General features: G+C 45.3%; 1 protein-coding gene across 2 annotated transcripts in view; it reads left to right on the forward strand.

Moving 5' to 3' along the window:
* The window catches only part of ENTPD1 (ectonucleoside triphosphate diphosphohydrolase 1), a 403,736-nt gene that overhangs the window by 360,253 nt on the left and 23,433 nt on the right, over nucleotides 1-20,050 (forward strand). For both annotated transcript variants that reach the window (XM_069611514.1, XM_069611515.1), the window contains exons 5-6: nucleotides 10,182-10,341; nucleotides 14,386-14,619. In XM_069611514.1, coding sequence (XP_069467615.1) covers nucleotides 10,182-10,341; nucleotides 14,386-14,619 — 394 coding nt within the window. The remainder of the gene's footprint in view (nucleotides 1-10,181; nucleotides 10,342-14,385; nucleotides 14,620-20,050) is intronic.

A 20,050-nucleotide genomic window follows, 5' to 3' on the forward strand; every position in this document is an offset into this window, starting at 1 on the left:
TGGAAGTCCCCTATGGGGCCGGGTGGCCGGTAGATAAGATGGAGTGTAATGGTGCAATGGTGAGAGATGGAGAGTTTGAGTTGGAGGTAGTCGCTGATGTCATTGGTAGTTTTATCATTTTTCCTGATGGTGATGGAGTCTTTGACTATGATTGCTACTCCACCTTTGGTAGGGTGGTCTTGCCTAATGACAGCATAGCCAGGTGGGAGAGCAAGGGAGAGTGCAGGGCCTGAGGCTTCATGAAGCCATGTTTCGGTGACCAAGAGAAGGTCTAGGTCGTTGGTAGTGATAAGGTCATGGATGTCCAATGCATGGGCATTGACAGACCGGGCATTAATCAAGGCACATTTGAGGTGAGGGGTGTGGGGGAGGTGGATTGTGGTAAGGGTGCAGTAGTTTCAGCGGTAGCAAGCATAGTAACAGTGGCAGGTACATCAATACATTGAATGGTGAAGGTAGAAGAATTGGCAATAGTTGGGGTCCCATTTACAGGGGTCACAGGCATAGTAACAGTGGTAGGTACATCAATACATTGAATGGTTGAGGTAGAAGAATTGGCAATAATGGGGGTCCCATTTTCAGGGGTCACAGGCATAGTAACAGTGGTAGGTACATCAATACATTGAATGGTTAAGGTAGAAGCATTGGCAATAGTGGGGGTCCCATTTTCAGGGGTCACAGGAATAGTAACAGTGGTAGGTACATCAATACATTGAATGGTTCTGCCTGTGACGCTACCTGTGACTGCCTGTGAATTTCTGCCTGTGATGCTACCTAAAAAAGCAGGATGCTGAGGAGCTTTTCGTAATGGTGCTTCCTCAGCCTTGCACACGCCAGGGCCCAGGAGCTCGCTCTGACACGTACCCCCCTGCACAAGCTGGGACCGCAGTACACACACTTGAGTTAATTGTTAAACGCCTATTGGCTTTATTCAGTCGGTAAATTCAGTTGCTGTGGAAATCCATTAATGAGGATTTTGCAGAGATGGATGGACTCGCTATCTTATCTGCTTATTTCATGTTGCCTTTTCATAGCCTGGGAAAACCACCAACTGCTTTAAACCATTCCCTCTTCTATACAGTTTCATATCCGCAACACACCGCTGTACGCATCCAAAAGTTAGCATCCCGTTGTCCACCAATGAGTCAAATATGGTGCAAAAATGTATATTTAGTGTCCAAGTGCACTATTTATTTGGTTGCTTAGAAACATGTAGGTTGGCTTGTAAACAGAAAATATGCAAAGGATCTCAAGAAGAGATCTAGGTAATGGGTTGCCACAGAGCCATGGCGGCTCAGCATATTTGTCTGGTAATCTACTTAGCTAAAAATAACTTATTTGTGGTCTCCTTACCGGCTTTTATTAAGTTAGGTTACAGGGTTGTTTATAATGATAGTACTGCCATTGTCATGCTCTCTTGGTGCTCTGGGACGTGCAGGAGTAAGGGTTGGCTATGGCTGTTAAAAGTGGAGGGAAGCAGTGCAACATTACGATCTGCATGCATCCACACAGCAGAAACACAATCAAATGGGCTGTGCGTGGAGTAAGCTTCTAGGTGTTTTGTGTGCAGTTTGTGGGATGGTGCACAGGTGCACAATTAGGTGTTTACGCATCTTGTTTACAATGTCTGTTTTGGTGCGTTTGACGGTTGTGGTCCTGAGTAGGCCAAGACAAACCTTGTGAAAAAGACGCCCGGCAGGCCCCACACATCTTTGGACATACTAATCCCAGCCAAATGAATTGCCCAGGTGTTTTGCCCCTATGAATCCCTGATGAACGCTCAGCAGACTTCCAGGTCTTGCGCAATGAGTCATCATCCAGTCACGACCACAGATATATGGCTGAATCATGGGTTTATTCCACCAGTTCACCAAGAGAATCCATGCCCCCTCGAGATGATAAATGGAGTTTGTTCAGCCAGTCCGAATCTTAGACTCTCCTAAATGCCCCCACAATTCTCCAATTTTGTAAATCTCTCAAAACATGGCTTTTGCAACTTGCAGTACTGTGCTACTAACTGGCTACGCAAACCTTGTACAGCGCTCTGCTGCTCTTCAGCTAGGTCTGCGCTTTAAACAATAAAATGCTCGAAAGAGATCTGCCAATCCCTCTTCTCTGTGTACTATGTCATGGACCAGGAAGGAAGAGAGCTGGACACCGTCAGCAAATAAATAATTTCAACGGCAGTCAATGATGGGGAATTATGGTACAAATTGGGCCCCATCCTTGATTTCCTGCTCAAAAATGAGGAGAAAGCCTTTGCGCTACTTCACCGATACTGGTTTCCGTCAGATGGGCAATGAAGTGATGCTACGTCACCAAGGGTGACTGAAGGCCACACATTTCCACCGTGATGTCCACACTAAGGTGGTAGATATGCCTTTAGATGGGGGGAACACCGCTTGGCAAGAAAGTGGACAATACCCTTCAGTCCATTAAAACTGCCACTGATCCTGCCTGATCCCTGGGCATTTTGCAACAATTTAGCCTGTATCAGTCCCTTTGTTCCAACAACGCAGTTTCTCTAGATTGGGTTGCGATTATCGTCCTACATACCACTCCCACTCCCAGTCCTAGAAGGGGGCAGCCTATGCTTCAGGTGAACACTTCAAATCCAGGTCACAGTCGTACAGCACCATGGGTCCTCCCATGTCAAGAACCTGCTCACCCCAGCAAGCAAACCAGACTCCAAAGAGACACAGCTCTTCTGCATCCCACTGGGTTGGTGACCCTCCTTGATCCACCATCAATGAAAACCAATTACCATAGACAAATGGGGTGCTGGCACCACCAACACCTCCTCCCACCACTCCTACCTCCAACAAGGTGGAAAGCCAGCTCCACATGCTCAAGCAGGAAGTTCTTGCACTTCTTTCCAAAGGAGCAGTGGAACGGGACCACTGCACTCAGATAAACCAGGGTGTTTGCTCGCACTACTTTCTTTTCTAGAACGAAATCCAGTGGGTTGAGACCCATTCTGGACCTCCACACTTTACTTCCAGTCCTTCAGTGGTTACTTTGCAACAAACACATCCTCAGTCATCTGGCCGAAGGAGATTTCATGTTATCCCTAAATTCAGAAGACGTGTAATTCCACATCCCGATCCAACACTGTCTTTGGAAGTTCCTGCGCTTCACGGGGGCAGGGCTTCATTGCCAGTTCCAGGTCCTTCCCTTTGGCCTCAAGTCCACCCAAAGGGTGTTCCAAAGTGCGTGGCTTTTGGCAGCAGCACACATCTGGACATCTGCATCCATATGGGCCCGTACTTAGACGACTGGTTGCTCAGGGCTCCAACCCTGCCCCTTGCCCACAAGCACACATAGGCCACAATGACCTACCTCTCCTCCTTATGCTTCTCAGTCAACTGTGACAAATCCTTAACAACTCCCTGACAGCCAGTGCTATTTCTGAGAGTAGGACTGTACACCATCACTCCATCGCTACCCTGTCTGCTGACAGGGTAAAGACCTTTCATCCAAGGATTACATACTGTCACATGTCGTGGAACTGATGACTGTCTTTTGTGTTTTGCCTCAATTGCAAGGGAAGGTGGTTCATATGACCACAATGTTCTATATTCAAAAATAGGGTGGCACCAGATCTATCCTGTCTGCAGAAGCATAATCCCTCTGGAAGTGGGCAATATCAGTTCACCTGCCAGTTATCCACAACTGTCACTGGTTCCCTTAGCAGGGAACTCTGTCCCTGCCACGAGTGGAAAATCATCAACAGCTAAGACATACTCCTGTTTCGGACATGAGGCACACTGGACAAAGACCTCTACACCTCAAAAACCAAGTCAAAGTGTATTACATTCACAAGTAGGTACCCCCAACTGGACAGCCTGAGGGACGTCTTCACGTTTCTTTGGATGGACAAGTTCCTTAATACCCCCAGTTCCCGTCACACCAAGAGTACTTCAACCTGACGCACAGCAGTGGTGCAAACTGATCATTGTGGCCCCAAGATGGCTGAATCAGTTTTGGTTCTCTGAACTCCTGGCTCTTTCCGCAGCCCCTCACATAAATCTTCCACAAGTGTTCAACCTACTATCTTAGGAACAAGCGGGAGGTCCTTCATCACTATCCGGCCTCACTCAACCTGGCAGCCTGTCTCCTGCACCCCTGGAGTTTGGCCATATTGGCATGCCCCAGAACAGCAGAGACATCTTAGTGAAGGCTCAAGCACCTGCTATTGTCTCCTGCTATAAAAGAATATGGAAATGCTACAGTGTGGTATGCTGCTTATGGGGTGGATGCTCTACGTTTCCAGCCACAACAAATTCTGCTGTACATGCTCTCCTTTGCAAATGGCGACCTGACCCATGCCTCAATCAGGGTTTACTTGGTGGCAATTTCTCACTTCACGTACACTCCAACTACACCTTTATTTTAGTTTCATTGACTCATCAAGGAATTACTTAGGCTCCTATTCCATGCCTTTCCACCACTATGTGCAACTACTTTGGGAGCTAAATGTCATACTCTCCAAATGAATGGGCAACCTTAAGTTCCTTTCATAGGAAAATGGCTTTCTTGGTCGCCATCCACTCAGCTAGATGGGTGAACGAGATCCATGCTCTGGCCTGCAAACCTCTATATTTGGTTTTCCACAAATTCCAAGTCCTTTAGAGGGTGAACCCTATGTTTCTGTCTAAGGTGCCCTCAACGTTTCACCTTAATGAACCTCTGGTACTGCCGATGTTCTTCAGCTCGCCTTCCACGGCAGGTGAGCACGCTGTTCATTCTCTGGATATCATGTGAGCACTTAAATACTTTGTTGCCCATAGTGAGCCATTCTGGAAGTCCTTGCATCTGTTTTTGGTCTTTGGCCCCATTGTTTCAAGGAGGGGTCTGTCTAAATCTTCCATCTCCCAATGACTTTCTGCTTGCATTTCCTTTTGTCACAGCCTTACTCACAGGTCGCTTACAGGGCATCCTAAAGCCACATTTCACAAGGGCTGTGTCATCTACTGCTGCATTCCTCCCTGGTGCTCCTCAGGAGGCCACATGCAGGGTGGCTACGTGGAGGTCCTTTCAAAACTTCACCAACGTTTACTGCGTCATCAGGTACTTGAGGAAGGAGTCAAGGGTTGGACGGGGGTACTGCGATATCTGTTTGCCGAAAGGTGAGCCTTATCCTTCTCCCGTTTTGCATCACATACAGACTTGTGTGTATGTACTGCTATTTATTCTATTCAAACAACATGTGAATCTAGGAAGGATCAAATGCTGGGGAAGGGATAAGTCACTTACCTGTAACTCCTGTTCTCCAGCATTGGTATCTTTCATAAATTAATATGCAGCCCTCTTCCCTACCCCACATTTGGCTCACGTTCACACTGTTACGTGTGTTATACGAATATGAAGCTGGCCCCCATGGGTGGATCTATGGGAGGCACTGCCTATTGGCTAGAGGGTAAATTACCCCAAAACTGCACTGACAGAACACTGCAGTTGCTTTCATTTTTTAAATGAAACTGCTTTAATATTACAGACGATTCCCTGCCTAACGACTGAGAATATTCAAACAGCATGTGAATCTATGAAAGATGCATGCGTTTGAAAACAGGAGTTGCTGGTACGTTTACTCCTACCTTTTCCTGCTGCCCTAATGCTGTTAATACAACACCAGCAACGTTTGAATTCATTGGTGCCAAACTACATATAATATTTTGTATTTAGACGTAGGTTTAATAATACCTTTAATGGTGTAATGCTGGCTGGGGGTGTCGCACATGATGATTGTGGACATAGTGCTTTCAAACTCAATAAAACTCATCAATGCTAGTAAACCATTCCTCACCACTGCTAACCGGCTGGAAGTTGCTCGGGCGTTAATATGCTCTAAACTGGACTACTGCAACTCCCTACTTTGTAGCACTTCTGAAAATAAATCCGCAAACTACAGACGACCCAAAACAATGCACTTAGAGCTGCACTTGACATTGGTAAACAAGACCATATATCGAATGCCCGGAAAGCAGCACATTGGCTCCCTGTCAAGAACAGAATCATCTTCAAAATTCTATCTCTCACCCACTGACGTCTCTCAAATGAAGCTCCAAGGTACTTAGCGGACAAACTAAAATGGCAGGTCTCAGAAAGAGCTACAAGATCTGCATACAGCCACCACCTCATTACGCCAATATTCAAGTGCAGAAAAGTGGGGGGCTCTAGCTTCCCAGTCCGGTCACCCTCTCTTTGGAAACAAGTTACCCCCACACCTGCGAGGTGAACCCTCCTACAACATCTTCAGAAAGCATATCAAAACTCTTCTCCTCAGTTGACACTCCTAGCCCCTGCCCGTCCTTTTCTGATCCAGGTCTGTCGCAGTGCAACTAGCGCCTAGATGCCTGCGGACTGTGCGGCCTGCTATAAATGTACAAATAAAATAAATAAATACAATACATTCATATGTGGAATGCCTCTTTGCATGCTGGACTGCCAATTTACATGGCTCTGTTGTCACCACCACCTTTGAGCAAGAGGTGGTTTTAAAGCTCTTTTATTGTGATTTCTGTTTTTGAAGCTGTAAGCAGGCAGCGTGTGCCAGCAGTGTTTCCAGAACTGCACCAGACTTGCAGTATTTCAGAGCTACCGCTGGTGGCGTTTCCGAAACACTGTGCTGTCTGATTTGCAATTATCGTCTCTCTCGTAGGGAAAACAGGTGGTATTTCTAAATACCACCTGTTTTTTACTGCTAATGGCAAAGCTATAATAATGGCCTTAATACGTACTATGCGTGTAGTTGGAAATGTGGCTATGCACTGCCTGTTTTCACTCCTGGAGGCTTGGGTGATTTCAGGCTGGACTGATGTAAGTGAAAGTAGATCGCTTTAGTAGGCATTTTATTTTGGTCATCAGATTCGAGTATTTCATCCTTTGTGGGACCTCAGTCTGCCTCTTCCTGGGGAAAAATGAAGCATCACTATTGTAATGCCTTGTAACATATAGTCCTCAAGTGATTTCTGATATCAGAACTAGTCTAATAGAAGCATAGGACCTCAGAACTCAGAAGACGCCTTGTATAATTTGCTATAGGCTACTTTGATGTCAAAAATGCCTACTCCAGCAGCGACATACAGGGGGCCACAACGTTGTTGCTCTGCCCCAACAAAGTAAGGTTATTTGTATTTTATTTGTGGTTTATAAAGCGCCTTAATCCAAAGCAATGAACATTTTAAAACAGAATACGGTACAATAACAAATGGTTAAACAATAAGACAATCAAATCCAGATAGCAATCATTCAGGGATGTTGAAGGTGGGTCTTCAAGGAAGCACGAAAGAGAGAGTAAACAGTAGTAGATGGAAGTGAGAGTGGAAGAGCATTCCAGTTGAGAGGAGCAAGAAGCTGAAAGGATCAGAAGCGAGACTGGACACATGGAGGACTAGGAACCACAAGTCTAAAGCGAGAGGAAGACCGAAGAGAATGGGTTTGGGTATAGAAACATAGCAGCACAGAGAGGTAGTTAGGTGCACGCCCATAGAGAGATTTAAAGACAAGGTAAAGAAAGTGAAATTTGACTTGAGAATGGAAAGGAAGCCAACCAAGTGTAGCAAGAGAGGAGGAAATAGAGTCTCGATAGGGAAGAAGACAAAGTAAATTAATAGAAGAGTTAAAGACTGACTTTAGTGGGGCAAGACGAAAGCTTGGGAGACCAAAGAGTTGTGGAACAATAAAAGAGTCGAGAGAAGATCAGTGAGAAAATGAGACGTTTAGATGCCTGGAAAGTGAGGAAAGGGCGAGCTTTATAGATATTATGAAGGTGAAAACTACATGACCGGGAGGTTAGAGAAGGAAAGATTGGAATCAAAGTGGAGACCAAGATTACGAGCAGTAGTATAGATTGGAATATTAGAGCAAGGGAAGGATATACGCGGTGGTAGAGGATGGGGGGGTAGTGTTGGCTGGGAGGAACATAACCTCTGGCTTCCCTGGATTAAGAGTGAGAAAGTGAGAAGACATCCAAGATTTAATAGCGGTAAAACAGGCTCTGAGGGTGTAGTGAATTTCGGGAGTAAAGGAAGAGAAGGATAGAAAGAGCCATTTATCATCTGCGTAGAAGTGATAGGAAAGACCAAAGGAGGAGATAATAGCCACAGGTTGTGAAGCGTACTATGAGAAGAGGAAGGTAAGAGTGAAACCAGGATAGAACAGAACCCTGAACATCAAAAGAGGAAAGTGAAGCCAGAAGCAAAGAGTGATCCACGGAGTCAAATGCAGCAGATAAATCAAGGAGAATGAGAAAGGAAGAGTGTTTAGAATATCAAGCGGAAAGAAGGGAATTGAGGACAGAAATCGGGGCAGTTTCAGTGGAGTGGAGAGGACGAAAGCCAGATTGAAATCAAGGAAGAAGAGAGATCAGTGACAAAAGATGAGATCTGAGAATACACAAGACGCTTGAGGAGCTTCGAGAGATAGGGTAAAAGAGAGATAGGGTGGCAATTGGAGATGATCAGGGGATTAGCTGTGGGGTTTTTCAAAATGGGAATGATAGTTGCATGTTTAAAGGAGACAGGAAAGACAGACGTCGAGAGGCAGGCATTAAAGAAAGAGACAAGATAGGGTATTAGAAGAGAATATGTGGCATCTGGGTAGCTGAGCACTTAGTCAGTGACCCATTGATAATGCACCAACATGGGCACAACCCTGGTTACGTTCCTTATTTAATTGGGAAATCAAACGTTTTTTTTGACAAAAAAGACATATCTTGTTCCTTGCCATTAATATTTTATTTTTTTCTGATTTACCTGTCAAAAACCTTTCTTGTCCATCTTATTTTAACTTTTTTGTAAACATTAAAACCTCAGAAACAGGAAGTGGAGGAGATGAAGTGCAGTCTACAGGTCCATTACAGCAAATAAGATTATATATAATTCACACTACATAAACACATTTCTGATAAACCTGCACCCTCTGCCCCTTTCTACCTATAGTGGTCTTGGCTCCCTACCCCGTTATCGTCTTACCTTCGCCCCACACATCCCTCCCACAATAACACACTTTAAATCCTGCACCTATCCATCATAGATACACATACCAGGCAAGCATCTGCCCCTGGGCCCATTACTATAGTAGTGCCATCACTACTAAAGCCATTTCCTCCAACGTATGTGTGTCACTGCTAATATGACTACTACTATTGATACTATAAGTAGTATTTATGCTACTACTGATAGAAGTGTGGTGCAAGGGGTTCCAGGACTACCCCTATTGCGGATGCTGGTCATAGAGGTACATCTACAACGACTGGTAGATGCATTATTTATTTTATTTATTTATCATTTGTATAGCGCACCAAGCCCAGAGGCATCTAGGCGCATGTTCATTGGTTCTACTGCATGTGGTGGCAGTAGTACTGAACACTGTACTCATGGCACTGATAGCAAGACTATTTCTACTGCTAAGAGTACTGCTATTACAACTACTGTTGCACTACCCGTACTTGCAATGGTGTTAGTATTAACAGTGTGCTGCTATTATTGCTACTGCCGCTAACAGTATTGCCGTCAGTAGTGGTATTACTACTACTCATGTTACTACCATTACAAGTAGCAGTGCTGCTAGTGGCAATCCTAGCACTACTCATATTAGTACTACTTGTAATGATGCTACTGGCTGGACAGAATTACTAGGTATGTAAACTTGGTGGACAGTAAAGGAGACGGCAATCTTTTACATGGTCCCCTTTGATGTGAGGATGTGTCTGCAGACTGGAATTGCTCTTTTACACTGATTGCACATTTTCATGACTACTTAGACAATGGAAGACCATGAAAGTAAAAAAAAAAAAAAATACCAACGCAGTAACAAGAACCTGCAAAAAAAGAGGCTTTTTGTCTGGCAAATCGGCAGAAGACAAAAGAGCATTTTTTATTTATGTAAAACATTGTTACAATTAAGTGCAACTGTAGGTTCTAAAATAAAATGCGTTCCCTTTCTTGTCAATGTTTCGCAGAAAGCTTGGGGTGTGGTAGGACAAGAGTATACTCTAATGCTAGCCCGATGGCGGGGAAGGTTCTTGGTAGTCTGTGCATTCTCTCCTGCAGTTTCGGCTGATGTTGGTCTAATTTGCACTTCTGAATTGTGTGATGCCGTGTGCTAACCCGAGTCATTTCTGGGCTCCCGTCCCATGACTGCATGCAGTTATCCAGTTCCTTTCCTTGTCTGTTTAGTCTGCTGAACCCCGGTCTGTCTGATCAAGTCCTGTCCTCAGTAGAAAACAATCTGCGATTCTATCCATTCGATTACCAGGGCGCCCGGATCATCAGCGGGCAGGAGGAGGGAGCCTACGGCTGGATCACCATCAATTACCTACTGGGCAAGTTTCTGCAGGTATGGCAGCCACTCGGGATGGGCTTCATATTGGGCTTGGTTCAAACGTGCATTCCAAAAAATTGGTAGAAGATGGCGGGGGAGAATTGAATGAACTCCGATGTGGTTAAAACACATTTTATTTTTCAATACATGTTGGATTTCAGTATATTTTCCTTTCGCTTCCCGGTTGCATGACTTCAGGATAAGCACGTGTTTCTATGGTTCACCGCATATATTTAATCGGCTTCTGCGCCTTAATATCTAACTTTGCAGATCAATGTTCTCCGAGGAGTGTTGTGGGGCGGAGGTGCAAGACTTGTTTGTACCAACATCTTCACAGAAATGTGCAGTGAATCCAGTTGACTCTTTGCTCTTAAGGTCCAAGATGGTCTAAGCTGTTCATCAGGATATCATAATGATGGAGTCGCCTCCTTTGTCATATCCCAATACTGCTGAGGAGGCCTTGCACAGTAATAACTCTGTGCTTGTCCAGACCAGGCGCACGACAGTCTAGTCTGCATGGCTTATACCATCCGGTGATTGCTCCCTAGGCTTATGCTGCCTGAACTTTAATGTGCTACTTTTAATGTTTTATGAGCTCAGTCGCTCTATAGAAATGCATTAAAGTTCATTCCACTTAGAGATAAGTTATCATGTGATGCCTTCACAGCATCGGTACACGGGCAAAAGCGTGCAATGCAGCATCCTTGGCATCCCTATGGCATCTCTTGGCATTATTCTTTGGGTCACGCTTTTAAGACTTGATCGCAGTGTGATTATAAACACTTATGCATCTTGCTTGCTCTGTGCCTTTCTTGCCACTTCACTGCCGTCACCGGTTGGTGTTTCTTCTGCTTTCAAACCTGCAAAAGTTCACGATACAAGAGAAGGACCTGGTACTTGTAAAAAAAAGAAGAAATCCCTAAAACTAAAGTGCCATTAACCTGCGTCTTTAAAACGTCAGGATTCCCGCATGAAGCTACATGTATAATGAAGTCCTAGACTGATTCAGATCTCTGTTAGCTGAATCTTGGTCTTGGAATGAGTGCCTTCTCGATATCTACTACCAGGCACATGCGTGGCCCCTGGTGTCCTTCTTGGCTTAGACCCTTCCCACGCATGTGGTAAGATGTTAAGGGAACATCCATTAATGCAAAAGAAAATGATCACCTGAGGATTCTTCTTAAAAGTTCCCATGAAGCTGCCAGCATTCTCCTGTAATTGACCAGCAACCTTTAATCTTGGGATTAAAGTTACAATGCCTGCAATTGAGCAAGTCATTTGTTTGTCTGTTCTCCCATTATGCAAGGGGGAGGGAACCTGGTTGGATCTTCCCAGGATAGAACAGGGAAACTGGATGAGTTTACTGCTTCACTAAAGGAATGCTCAGGAGGCATGTCAAGGATACCCGGGGCGGGAAGGCTGTACAGTCTGCTGTAAGAGATTTATTCATTTATTTTTACATTTGTATAGTGCACATACACCCTAAGGGCATCGTGGCACTGTTATTTGTGGCAGACTAAGTTACATAAGGTTACATACATGTCATGGATGCATATGAAAAGAGATTAAGAAGAACATAGCAGGAGTGACAGACTGGCAAATAGAGTGCAAAAAGCAGAACAGAACCTGGATGAGTGGGGGGCAGGATTCTGAAAAAAGAAATGAACCAATTCATGCCAGCAGCATGCACCACTGGGCAATATAGTGCCAGACAGTGAGGGTCACTGACAGTTGGAGTTAAATGGCAAGCGGGCACCCTCAGAGTAAAGTGGTTGGAATTGTGTGGTACTGGTCAAAGCCCAGAAAAGTCACATCTAGCAATGGCTGGGATAGTTTCTGTACTGCAAATAGAATGGCGTTCTGTACGAGCATGAAGCATTGTATAGAATACTTACTCAAGCAAAACACAATTCCTGAAGGAAACTGCAGCATCTGCAACAAGTGTTTGCTGGAATGTCTCAGTGAGCGTTCCAACCAAGTCAAATGCTTGATCGTGCAGATGAGAGTGATTACAACCAGGTGTTCGGAGTCACTATTCGGTGCGCTGATGGGTACTGCAAGTAATGGCCTAGTAGCGGGCATTGCCATGTTGGCAGAGGAAACCAGAAGAAACATGCAGTGCATTCATGTCACAGGAAAGGGAGAAGCATGCAGTGCCCTAGTGGCACCATAGAGGCCATGAAAAAATGGCGTCCAAAGGGGAGAGGCCGAAACGAGCAGTGCTCCCGTGGCACAAGCACCCACATTGCTTCCTTCAATGCATCGGGCGAGAACATATTGCTTCAGGGAGTACAAGAAATCAATGCTGAGGTTCCGGTGCACCACTAGGATCACCATATTTAAAATGGCTGCCATTGATAAGGTCTTTCTGCTAAACTGAGGGATTTGTGCCCATTTTACCCTGGTGTGACCAAGAGGGGGGGATGTATGAGACTAACATTAAGTCCATCTACTGTATACCTGCTAATGTACCGCTGTAGTTTTATGCAGACAGAATCTGATGACACCATACACAAGGCCAAGCATGATGGTAGCAATCACATTGCTGGGTGTTTTACGAAAAGGGAACATGAACCAGCGGGGGGTGGGAGAGTTTCTGAGTATGCACATTATGGCATATATAAGGCGAGGAGGAGGGTGATCTTCTGAAAAGCTGAATGGAAATCGTACAGCAGCAACCGAAACACACACAGAATGGGTATCCATAACGGAGAATTCAGCTCACTAGCAAACAGGGATGCTGAAACATGGGATCAGAGGACCACCGTGACACTGCTGCCTCGCCCCAACATACAATCAAGAGCACCCAGCAGGCAGGTGACAGTTCCAATTATTGAGGCATTCCTTACACATGCTGGCAAGTGAGATTAAAAGCCAGACCCCTGGGGAGAGGTGGAATCACTGGGGAACGACCAATCCCCATCCCAGATGCTAATGGGGAAACAGACCCACCAACCAGAGCGTGCATTGGAGCATACTCCCAAACCAAATATAGTTCATCCATTGGTGCATACTCCCAAACCAAATCTAGTTCATCCATTGGAGCATGCTCCCAAACCAAATCTAGTTCATCCATTGGAGCATGCTCCCAAACCAAATCTAGTTTATCCATTGGAGCATACTCCCAAACCAAATCTAGTTCATCCATTGGAGCATGCTCCCAAACCAAATCTAGTTCATCCATTGGAGCATACTCCCAAACCAAATCTAGTTCATCCATTGGAGCAAACTCCCAAACCAAATCTAGTTCATCCATTGGAGCATGCTCCCAAACCAAATCTAGTTTATCCTGGCCATTTCGATCCATGTATGCATAAATCCTCCATTTCGTTCCCAACCTGGGAGATTGATTGTACCAGCATTGGGCATGTTCAGTTGTTCATTACTTTTATTCCTCCCTTAATCAGAGGCACTCATTCTGAAACCGCAAACGGGAGGTGTAGATGTGTAATTCTAGTTGACGCATTTGCAATGATTGCAGCTTCCTTTTACATCTGTTGTATTTTCCCCTACCGTGCTTTTAAACCTATTTTATAACAGACCTATAAAATAAATCAGCCCTCCCTTGGTGTACGAGTCTTGCACATTCAATTGACCTATATCATTGCTCGATGCCACAATCCGTTTCAAGCACATTTGTCCATTGCTTTAAAATCCGTAGTCCGCCCATTCGTTAGGTTGGGAAAATTAACATTCTGTAGGACTCCAGCCCCAACGTCAGGAGTCTGATTTGTCTATTTCTTTTATCGTTGTGCAAAGAAAAATTAGACGCCATGTTAGTGCAGTTTTAAATTCTCAAATTCTGCAAAGTGAGTGATCTTTTTATTGGAATAACTGAACAATCTATGCAGAGATGTAAAAAAAGTTAGTTTACGAAGTCCCACAGAACTTTTATCAGGTGCTGCAGAGTGAAACATCTGATGGAGAGGCCTGTGGGACTTGGTAAGATAATGTTTTCTTACATCTTTGCATAGATGTTTCCGTTAGTCCAATAACAGGTTTCACAACCTGCAACTTGTCTCTTATCGTTGCTAATTGTGATGTTTTCTGCCTTCATAGGATGTCAGCTGGCTCAGTTACTTGCCGGGCAAGAAAGAGTCGGAGACGACGGGGGCCCTTGACCTTGGCGGAGCCTCGACACAGATTACCTTTGTCCCAGACGAGGCCATTGAATCTCCAGATAACTCCTTGCACTTCCGCTTGTATGGAAAGTCCTACAACGTCTACACGCACAGCTTCCTGTGCTACGGGAAGGACCAGGCACTGCAGCAACTCTTTGCAAGCCACCTAAAGGCAAGTGGAAGGAGCCTGCTGCCCAAGGGGGTTTCTATTATCCTGTGAACTGAGGTGTCCTGGCAAGACCGCTGTACAATTTTAATTTAAACCTATCCTAACCACGTCCAAGAAAATCATGTAGGCGGTCACGCGTGAGTATGCGTGGACATGACTGTTGGAGAAACCAGTTCAGAACAATAGACTTTGCAGAGGGTGCCTCGCACATTGCAGGATAGACGGTTTCCACCAGCTCTTTGGTTTAGATTTTGAATTCCTCCTGAAGTAATGTTTTCACTTTTGTATTTTAGACTGCATTGGTTTGCCATTATGACGTATGGGCCTGGTTACTGAGGGACGACCTTTTCTATCCAAATGGGAGTTGTGCTAGGCTTTTTCCTGTCACGCCATTACAGTCACTTAACGTAATTTCCTCCTCAACTGTTGTTAAACAGTGGCACCCCAGGGTTGGGTGAGAATCTTTATTTGGTGTGATCAGAAGCCAGGAGGGGCTGGACCCACCGACAGCTGCCAGTCTCTGCACCTCGTGCAACGTCCCTCCTGGAACACCCGCAACTCCACATTCTAGAACCCCAAACCCCTGAACACAACACATTCCCCCCAACCCAAACCAGAACTTAACATACAGAACAGAAACCCCAAAAGGAACCCCCCTCCCTCCCAGGGAGCGAAACAAAACAAGGGGCACCTTTCACTACCCCAACGCCCTGTCTCCATTTTCATTGGCTCCCCTTCCCTTCTCTTCCTCCATGACCTTCTCCACTCCAGCAGGATCACGCCCAGGCTCGGCCTCAGCTGTCCCACACTTAGCCAAACATCCCTTCGACCATACCTCCCCTCCAGCCAGAACAACCACATTTTCCTTGACCACCGCTATCCTCTTTGATCCCAGGAATTTTTAACATTACCATCGTTCTTACTATTTTGAGCCCTGTAACACAGGCAACCTATTTGACTTTTCCTGCATGCATTCTACAGATTAATTATTTTATAGAAATTATCCCGTTTCATTTGTCATTTTAACACCCATTTGACTGGAAAGAGAAGCTTCAGTAAACGAAGTCTGTTTTCTGTTTGTGTGTATCCCTGCTGGAGACTGGTTGCGACACCCCTTGGTCAGTAGGAATTGCCTTACATTTCATGAATGTTTCCTGGTTCTCCCTTGTTCTCCCTCAATAAGCCTATTGCATTGGAGTACAGCTATTAGGGGATGACCTATGAGGAGGGATTGTGGGTGGTTTTGTTCTTGACCCACCCATTTATTGTCCATGGCTATGCTAATCCCTATGTCAGTTCCCACCCAATGCCTGCCTCCCCCCACCCTAAACTCACCCTCCTGGGATCTCTTTGAGCTTGCTCTATCAAGCAGTTACATCAAACTTTGGACCGTCAGTGTACTTATAAGTAGTCAGAGTTAATGGCTTAGTTGCAGTTGCAAGTGAGCAACTGGTGTAGTAAACATTTCTTAACCAATTGTGACTTCAGCCATTTAAATTATATCTGTTTCTTGTGCGGAAGTCCTTTTAAAAACAATCATTGACAAAGCCAACAGATTTGACTTGTACATGGGAATTAGGCACTGGTATCATATGCCCAAGTAATCAAACCATTTCCAGCTGTTGCCAAGTCCTGGTCAGGTAGTGCCATTATGACAGTGCCTGGTAAATGCCTATCTCTTGCCTACACAAAAGCCAAATTTATTGGCTTTGCCAACACTGGTTTTACATTTGCATTCTATGAGTTGTAATCCTCGGTTATGTTATGGTATGTTGATATGCTTCTATACTGTGCCAAATCACCACCATAGAAGTATTAGTGTGCCTAGGCTTGTCCAAGGAGTGGCGCACTATGCCCCCACGATTGCCATCCAGGACACAGTCTGCTGAAAGAATAGAATAAAAATGAACAAGGAATAGATAAGAGGGTATGAAAGGGGGAAATACATGCTACAAACACAGGGAGTGATGCAGTAGGGGATGCTGGAGGGGGGAGAATTGCATGTTTGTGAGTCAGTCCTTTTGGGTGAATCATGTCTCTGCAAAAGGGAGGAGTCGGGTATGTCCTAAAGTGTTGTGTTAAATGGGTTGTGTTTCTAAGGCAGATTTGGAGAATTGTAAATTAGTATACTTTGCAATGTTGGATGCATGAGGGGGGTCACAAGGGTTGAATGTTGTTACAACGTAAAAAACTTTGTGGTAATTTACTTTGTTGCGATGATCCCTTAACCTTCAAATACATGTGCCAAATTCAGAGTAATTTGAGGTTTGAAACGATGCAAGACCTTCGCAAGTGTGCTCGGGCAATCCTAGACGTTTGTCAACTAATTTGCCTCTGTATTTCTATACTTGGTAACCCAAATCAAACTCCAGAATGTTAATTTTGTGACTGCATAGGCTGATCCAAGATTGGACTGGTCAAGGACAGAGTGCATATGGAGGTGAATATTGTTAGTAAGGGAATAGAGTGGTCATATTAAAAAGGCCTGGTACCTTGATGTAATAAAGCCTATTTAGCGATGTTTCCATGTCCGGTCTTGCTAGACTTTATTTTTTTTCATGGTGAGAATGGGTGGTGCCTTACTTGGAAGTATGCCATCAAAGTATAGTAATATAACCTGAGCTCCCTATGCAAGATGTGTTCATTAGACTATGAAGGACATAGGTGGATGTGCGACCAAACGGGGTAGTGTGCTGATCCTTCTGAGGCTAGAGAGGTGAGCCCTCTACGCAATACCCTACCTAGGTGTAGAGGTAAGCGTGACCCCTGCCTCCGCTGCACCCAGCATGGGGACAAGGACTCCTGTTCCGATGAGGAACTCTCTGCCCAAACTCACGCAACAACCCAACTTAATAAATCCTGTTAGAAGAAGACAGCAAGAAACCCTATACATCTGCTACTGTGATGTGCACTCTGAAGAACAGTACCTGTCTGGTACTGTGACGAAGGAAACCAATGGAATAATAATGAGCACCAGTCCAACACAGAAGAAGGACTAACGTTACACAGGGGGAAGCCCCAGCACAACGTCGTAAGCATTGAAGGAGGAGACTCTGTAGAGACAGAAGCCTGGGAAGTAACGAGTGAAGCGGAGAAGGCAACATGGATTCCTATGAGCAAGGAAAGCTTACGCCAAATGGTGCCTGAACCACACCAAAGAGGAGAATCACCCTAGGAAGCAAAGGAAGTGAGTTCAGGCCGTGAAGAAGAGACATCCCGACAGGGCAAGATGAGAGCGCGCATTGGGGAATGCTCCCCAGGCGAAGAAGCCAAACACGAAGCAACACCACTGAGGATGTCGAGGAGAGAGGAAGAGAATACCGAAATTTCCACCCTGACCCTGGAAGAAGAGTCTGAGACAGACTACCAACCCGGTAATGCAGTCCCAAGACTACAAAGGTAATGGGAAGAGCGGGAGAGCCAAAGAGGGGAGGAAGTATAATGAGTACGATACTCTTACTCATCTCATTAAGACGCAAAGTCCCCAGGAGAGTGAGATTCAGTACTGGGCCAATCATACTCGACCCAGTGAGAGAGATGGCAACCAAGAGAGCGAGAATCATTGCTGGGCCCATCATACTCATCCCAGTGAGAAGTGAGAACTGTGACCATTGAATTAATTATAATTCTCAAGATAGAAGTTGGGCATCATCAGAGTTTCAAGTATAAGTGAGAAAGACAGATCTAACAAACCTCCAGGAAAAGAAGCAGCTGTAAAGAGGGTCTTGAAAAGCCAGGAGAAGGGGAAGCCAGGGAGTTGGAAAAGTCCCTTTAGGGAACTGAATGAACTGTTGTAGATGATCACCAAGAACTATCTAAACATGTTCTATTGAGAAAAACTTGCTGAGAAAGCAGCCCCAGGAGAAGGGAGTCATTCTCCTGGACTTTGGTTGTTTTTTCATTAGTGGTGGGGTCAGAGTAGCTTAGGTTTGGACAGATGAGACTATTATTTGGACTTCACAACTGATGACGAGTGCCCTAATAAGTTGTTAGGTAGGGAAACCCATAGTTTAGGAAAAGTGAAGTATTTTTCTGGACACTCCACAGTTGGTAATGGGGAAATCCTGCACTACAAGTCTGCCAGTCCCAGAATGGAAAGTTTAAATGAAGACTGGCATAGCGTCCCCTGAATGGAATGAATAATGATGGCATGCATGAAACTGCTAAATTCTTTTAAGGCCACTGCTCTACTACCTACCAACATTGGTCCATGTAATGGAGCGCTGGGATTCTTACATCAGATCATGCCACCCAGTGGTGAAGCCAGGGAGGGATGGGGGTGACCGCCCCCCATTGAATCCCCCCCTAGTTCCCAGTGCACCAACTAGCCGCCCACTGGCACCGTATTATCCACCCTCCCACCCCGCACCAAAAGCTGGCTCTGCTACTGACGTCAGCAGCAGGGGATACGTTTTGCTTAGGGACAGAGGAAGAGTGTGTTAGCAGTGTGCATTGTAATACCCTGGGTCCCTGATTTAGTGTTCTGCATGAGATTGCATCGCCTTTCCTGTTCCTTGGGAAACTGCAGCAGGGAACTGTGGGCTGGGATTAACCGCAAGCACTGAGCAGGAAGGTCTGGATTGCTTATACTGGCACCATAGAACCGATGGGAGTGGCAGATAATGGCAGAGAGTCATGTAGAAGACTTGCTTTAGCTTACTGTGAGAATTCTAGCAGAAAGCCTGTGCTGTAAAAGCACCGCGTCTGTGGCAAAACACGTGTATTCTTGTACCATTTACTTTGTATTCCTGTTGTGTTAGTGGCTGGTTTGAATGTCTGAAATTGAACAGCGTGTGCATTATAATTTGCACTTACTGCAGTGTACTAAGGCTTTTAAACGGTGGTTCTCTTTGTACAGGGTTTCTGGGTAGCCATTTTTATATTTAGTGTTGGTATAACGAGGTAAGCACCAGCCCTATAGGAAGGGAAGAGGGTGTGTAAATCCAAAACACTACAGTACACCACACCTTGTGATTGTGAGTACTATTGAGTGACGTGCCCCCCCCCCCAACGGCCCCATAGCTAAATTCAATGCAACATCCAAGATGCTACAGAGGGCAGCGATCCAGGTCTCCCAGAGGCGTGAGAGGTGGGCTCGTTGAACATTTTAGTGGTCTATGGTTTGACTCATGAAGTGTGGTGCTCCATATGAGATCAGGTAGATTGTGCTGTACTGGTCATTGTTTGCATTCGTATGAGCCTTGGTCCTGCTGGACCTTTTGGTGTCCTTTGACAATGTATGCTAGAATTTCATAATCTCATGCCTAAATATCGTGGGTCTTGGAGGTCTAGCCTTGGGTTGGGCTCCAATAGACTGCAGTAGCTATCTCCACCTGTGGTTGAATCAGAGACCTGCCCAGTAGAAAGTGGGCTGTTGCGGTGCTTGCCCTTGTCTCCTCTTTTTATCATATTCAGTTCTCATTTAATAAAACGA

Source organism: Ambystoma mexicanum, chromosome 8, assembly GCF_040938575.1.
Source record: "Ambystoma mexicanum isolate Mex_15411 chromosome 8, UKY_AmexF1_1, whole genome shotgun sequence".
NCBI lineage: Eukaryota > Metazoa > Chordata > Amphibia > Caudata > Ambystomatidae > Ambystoma > Ambystoma mexicanum.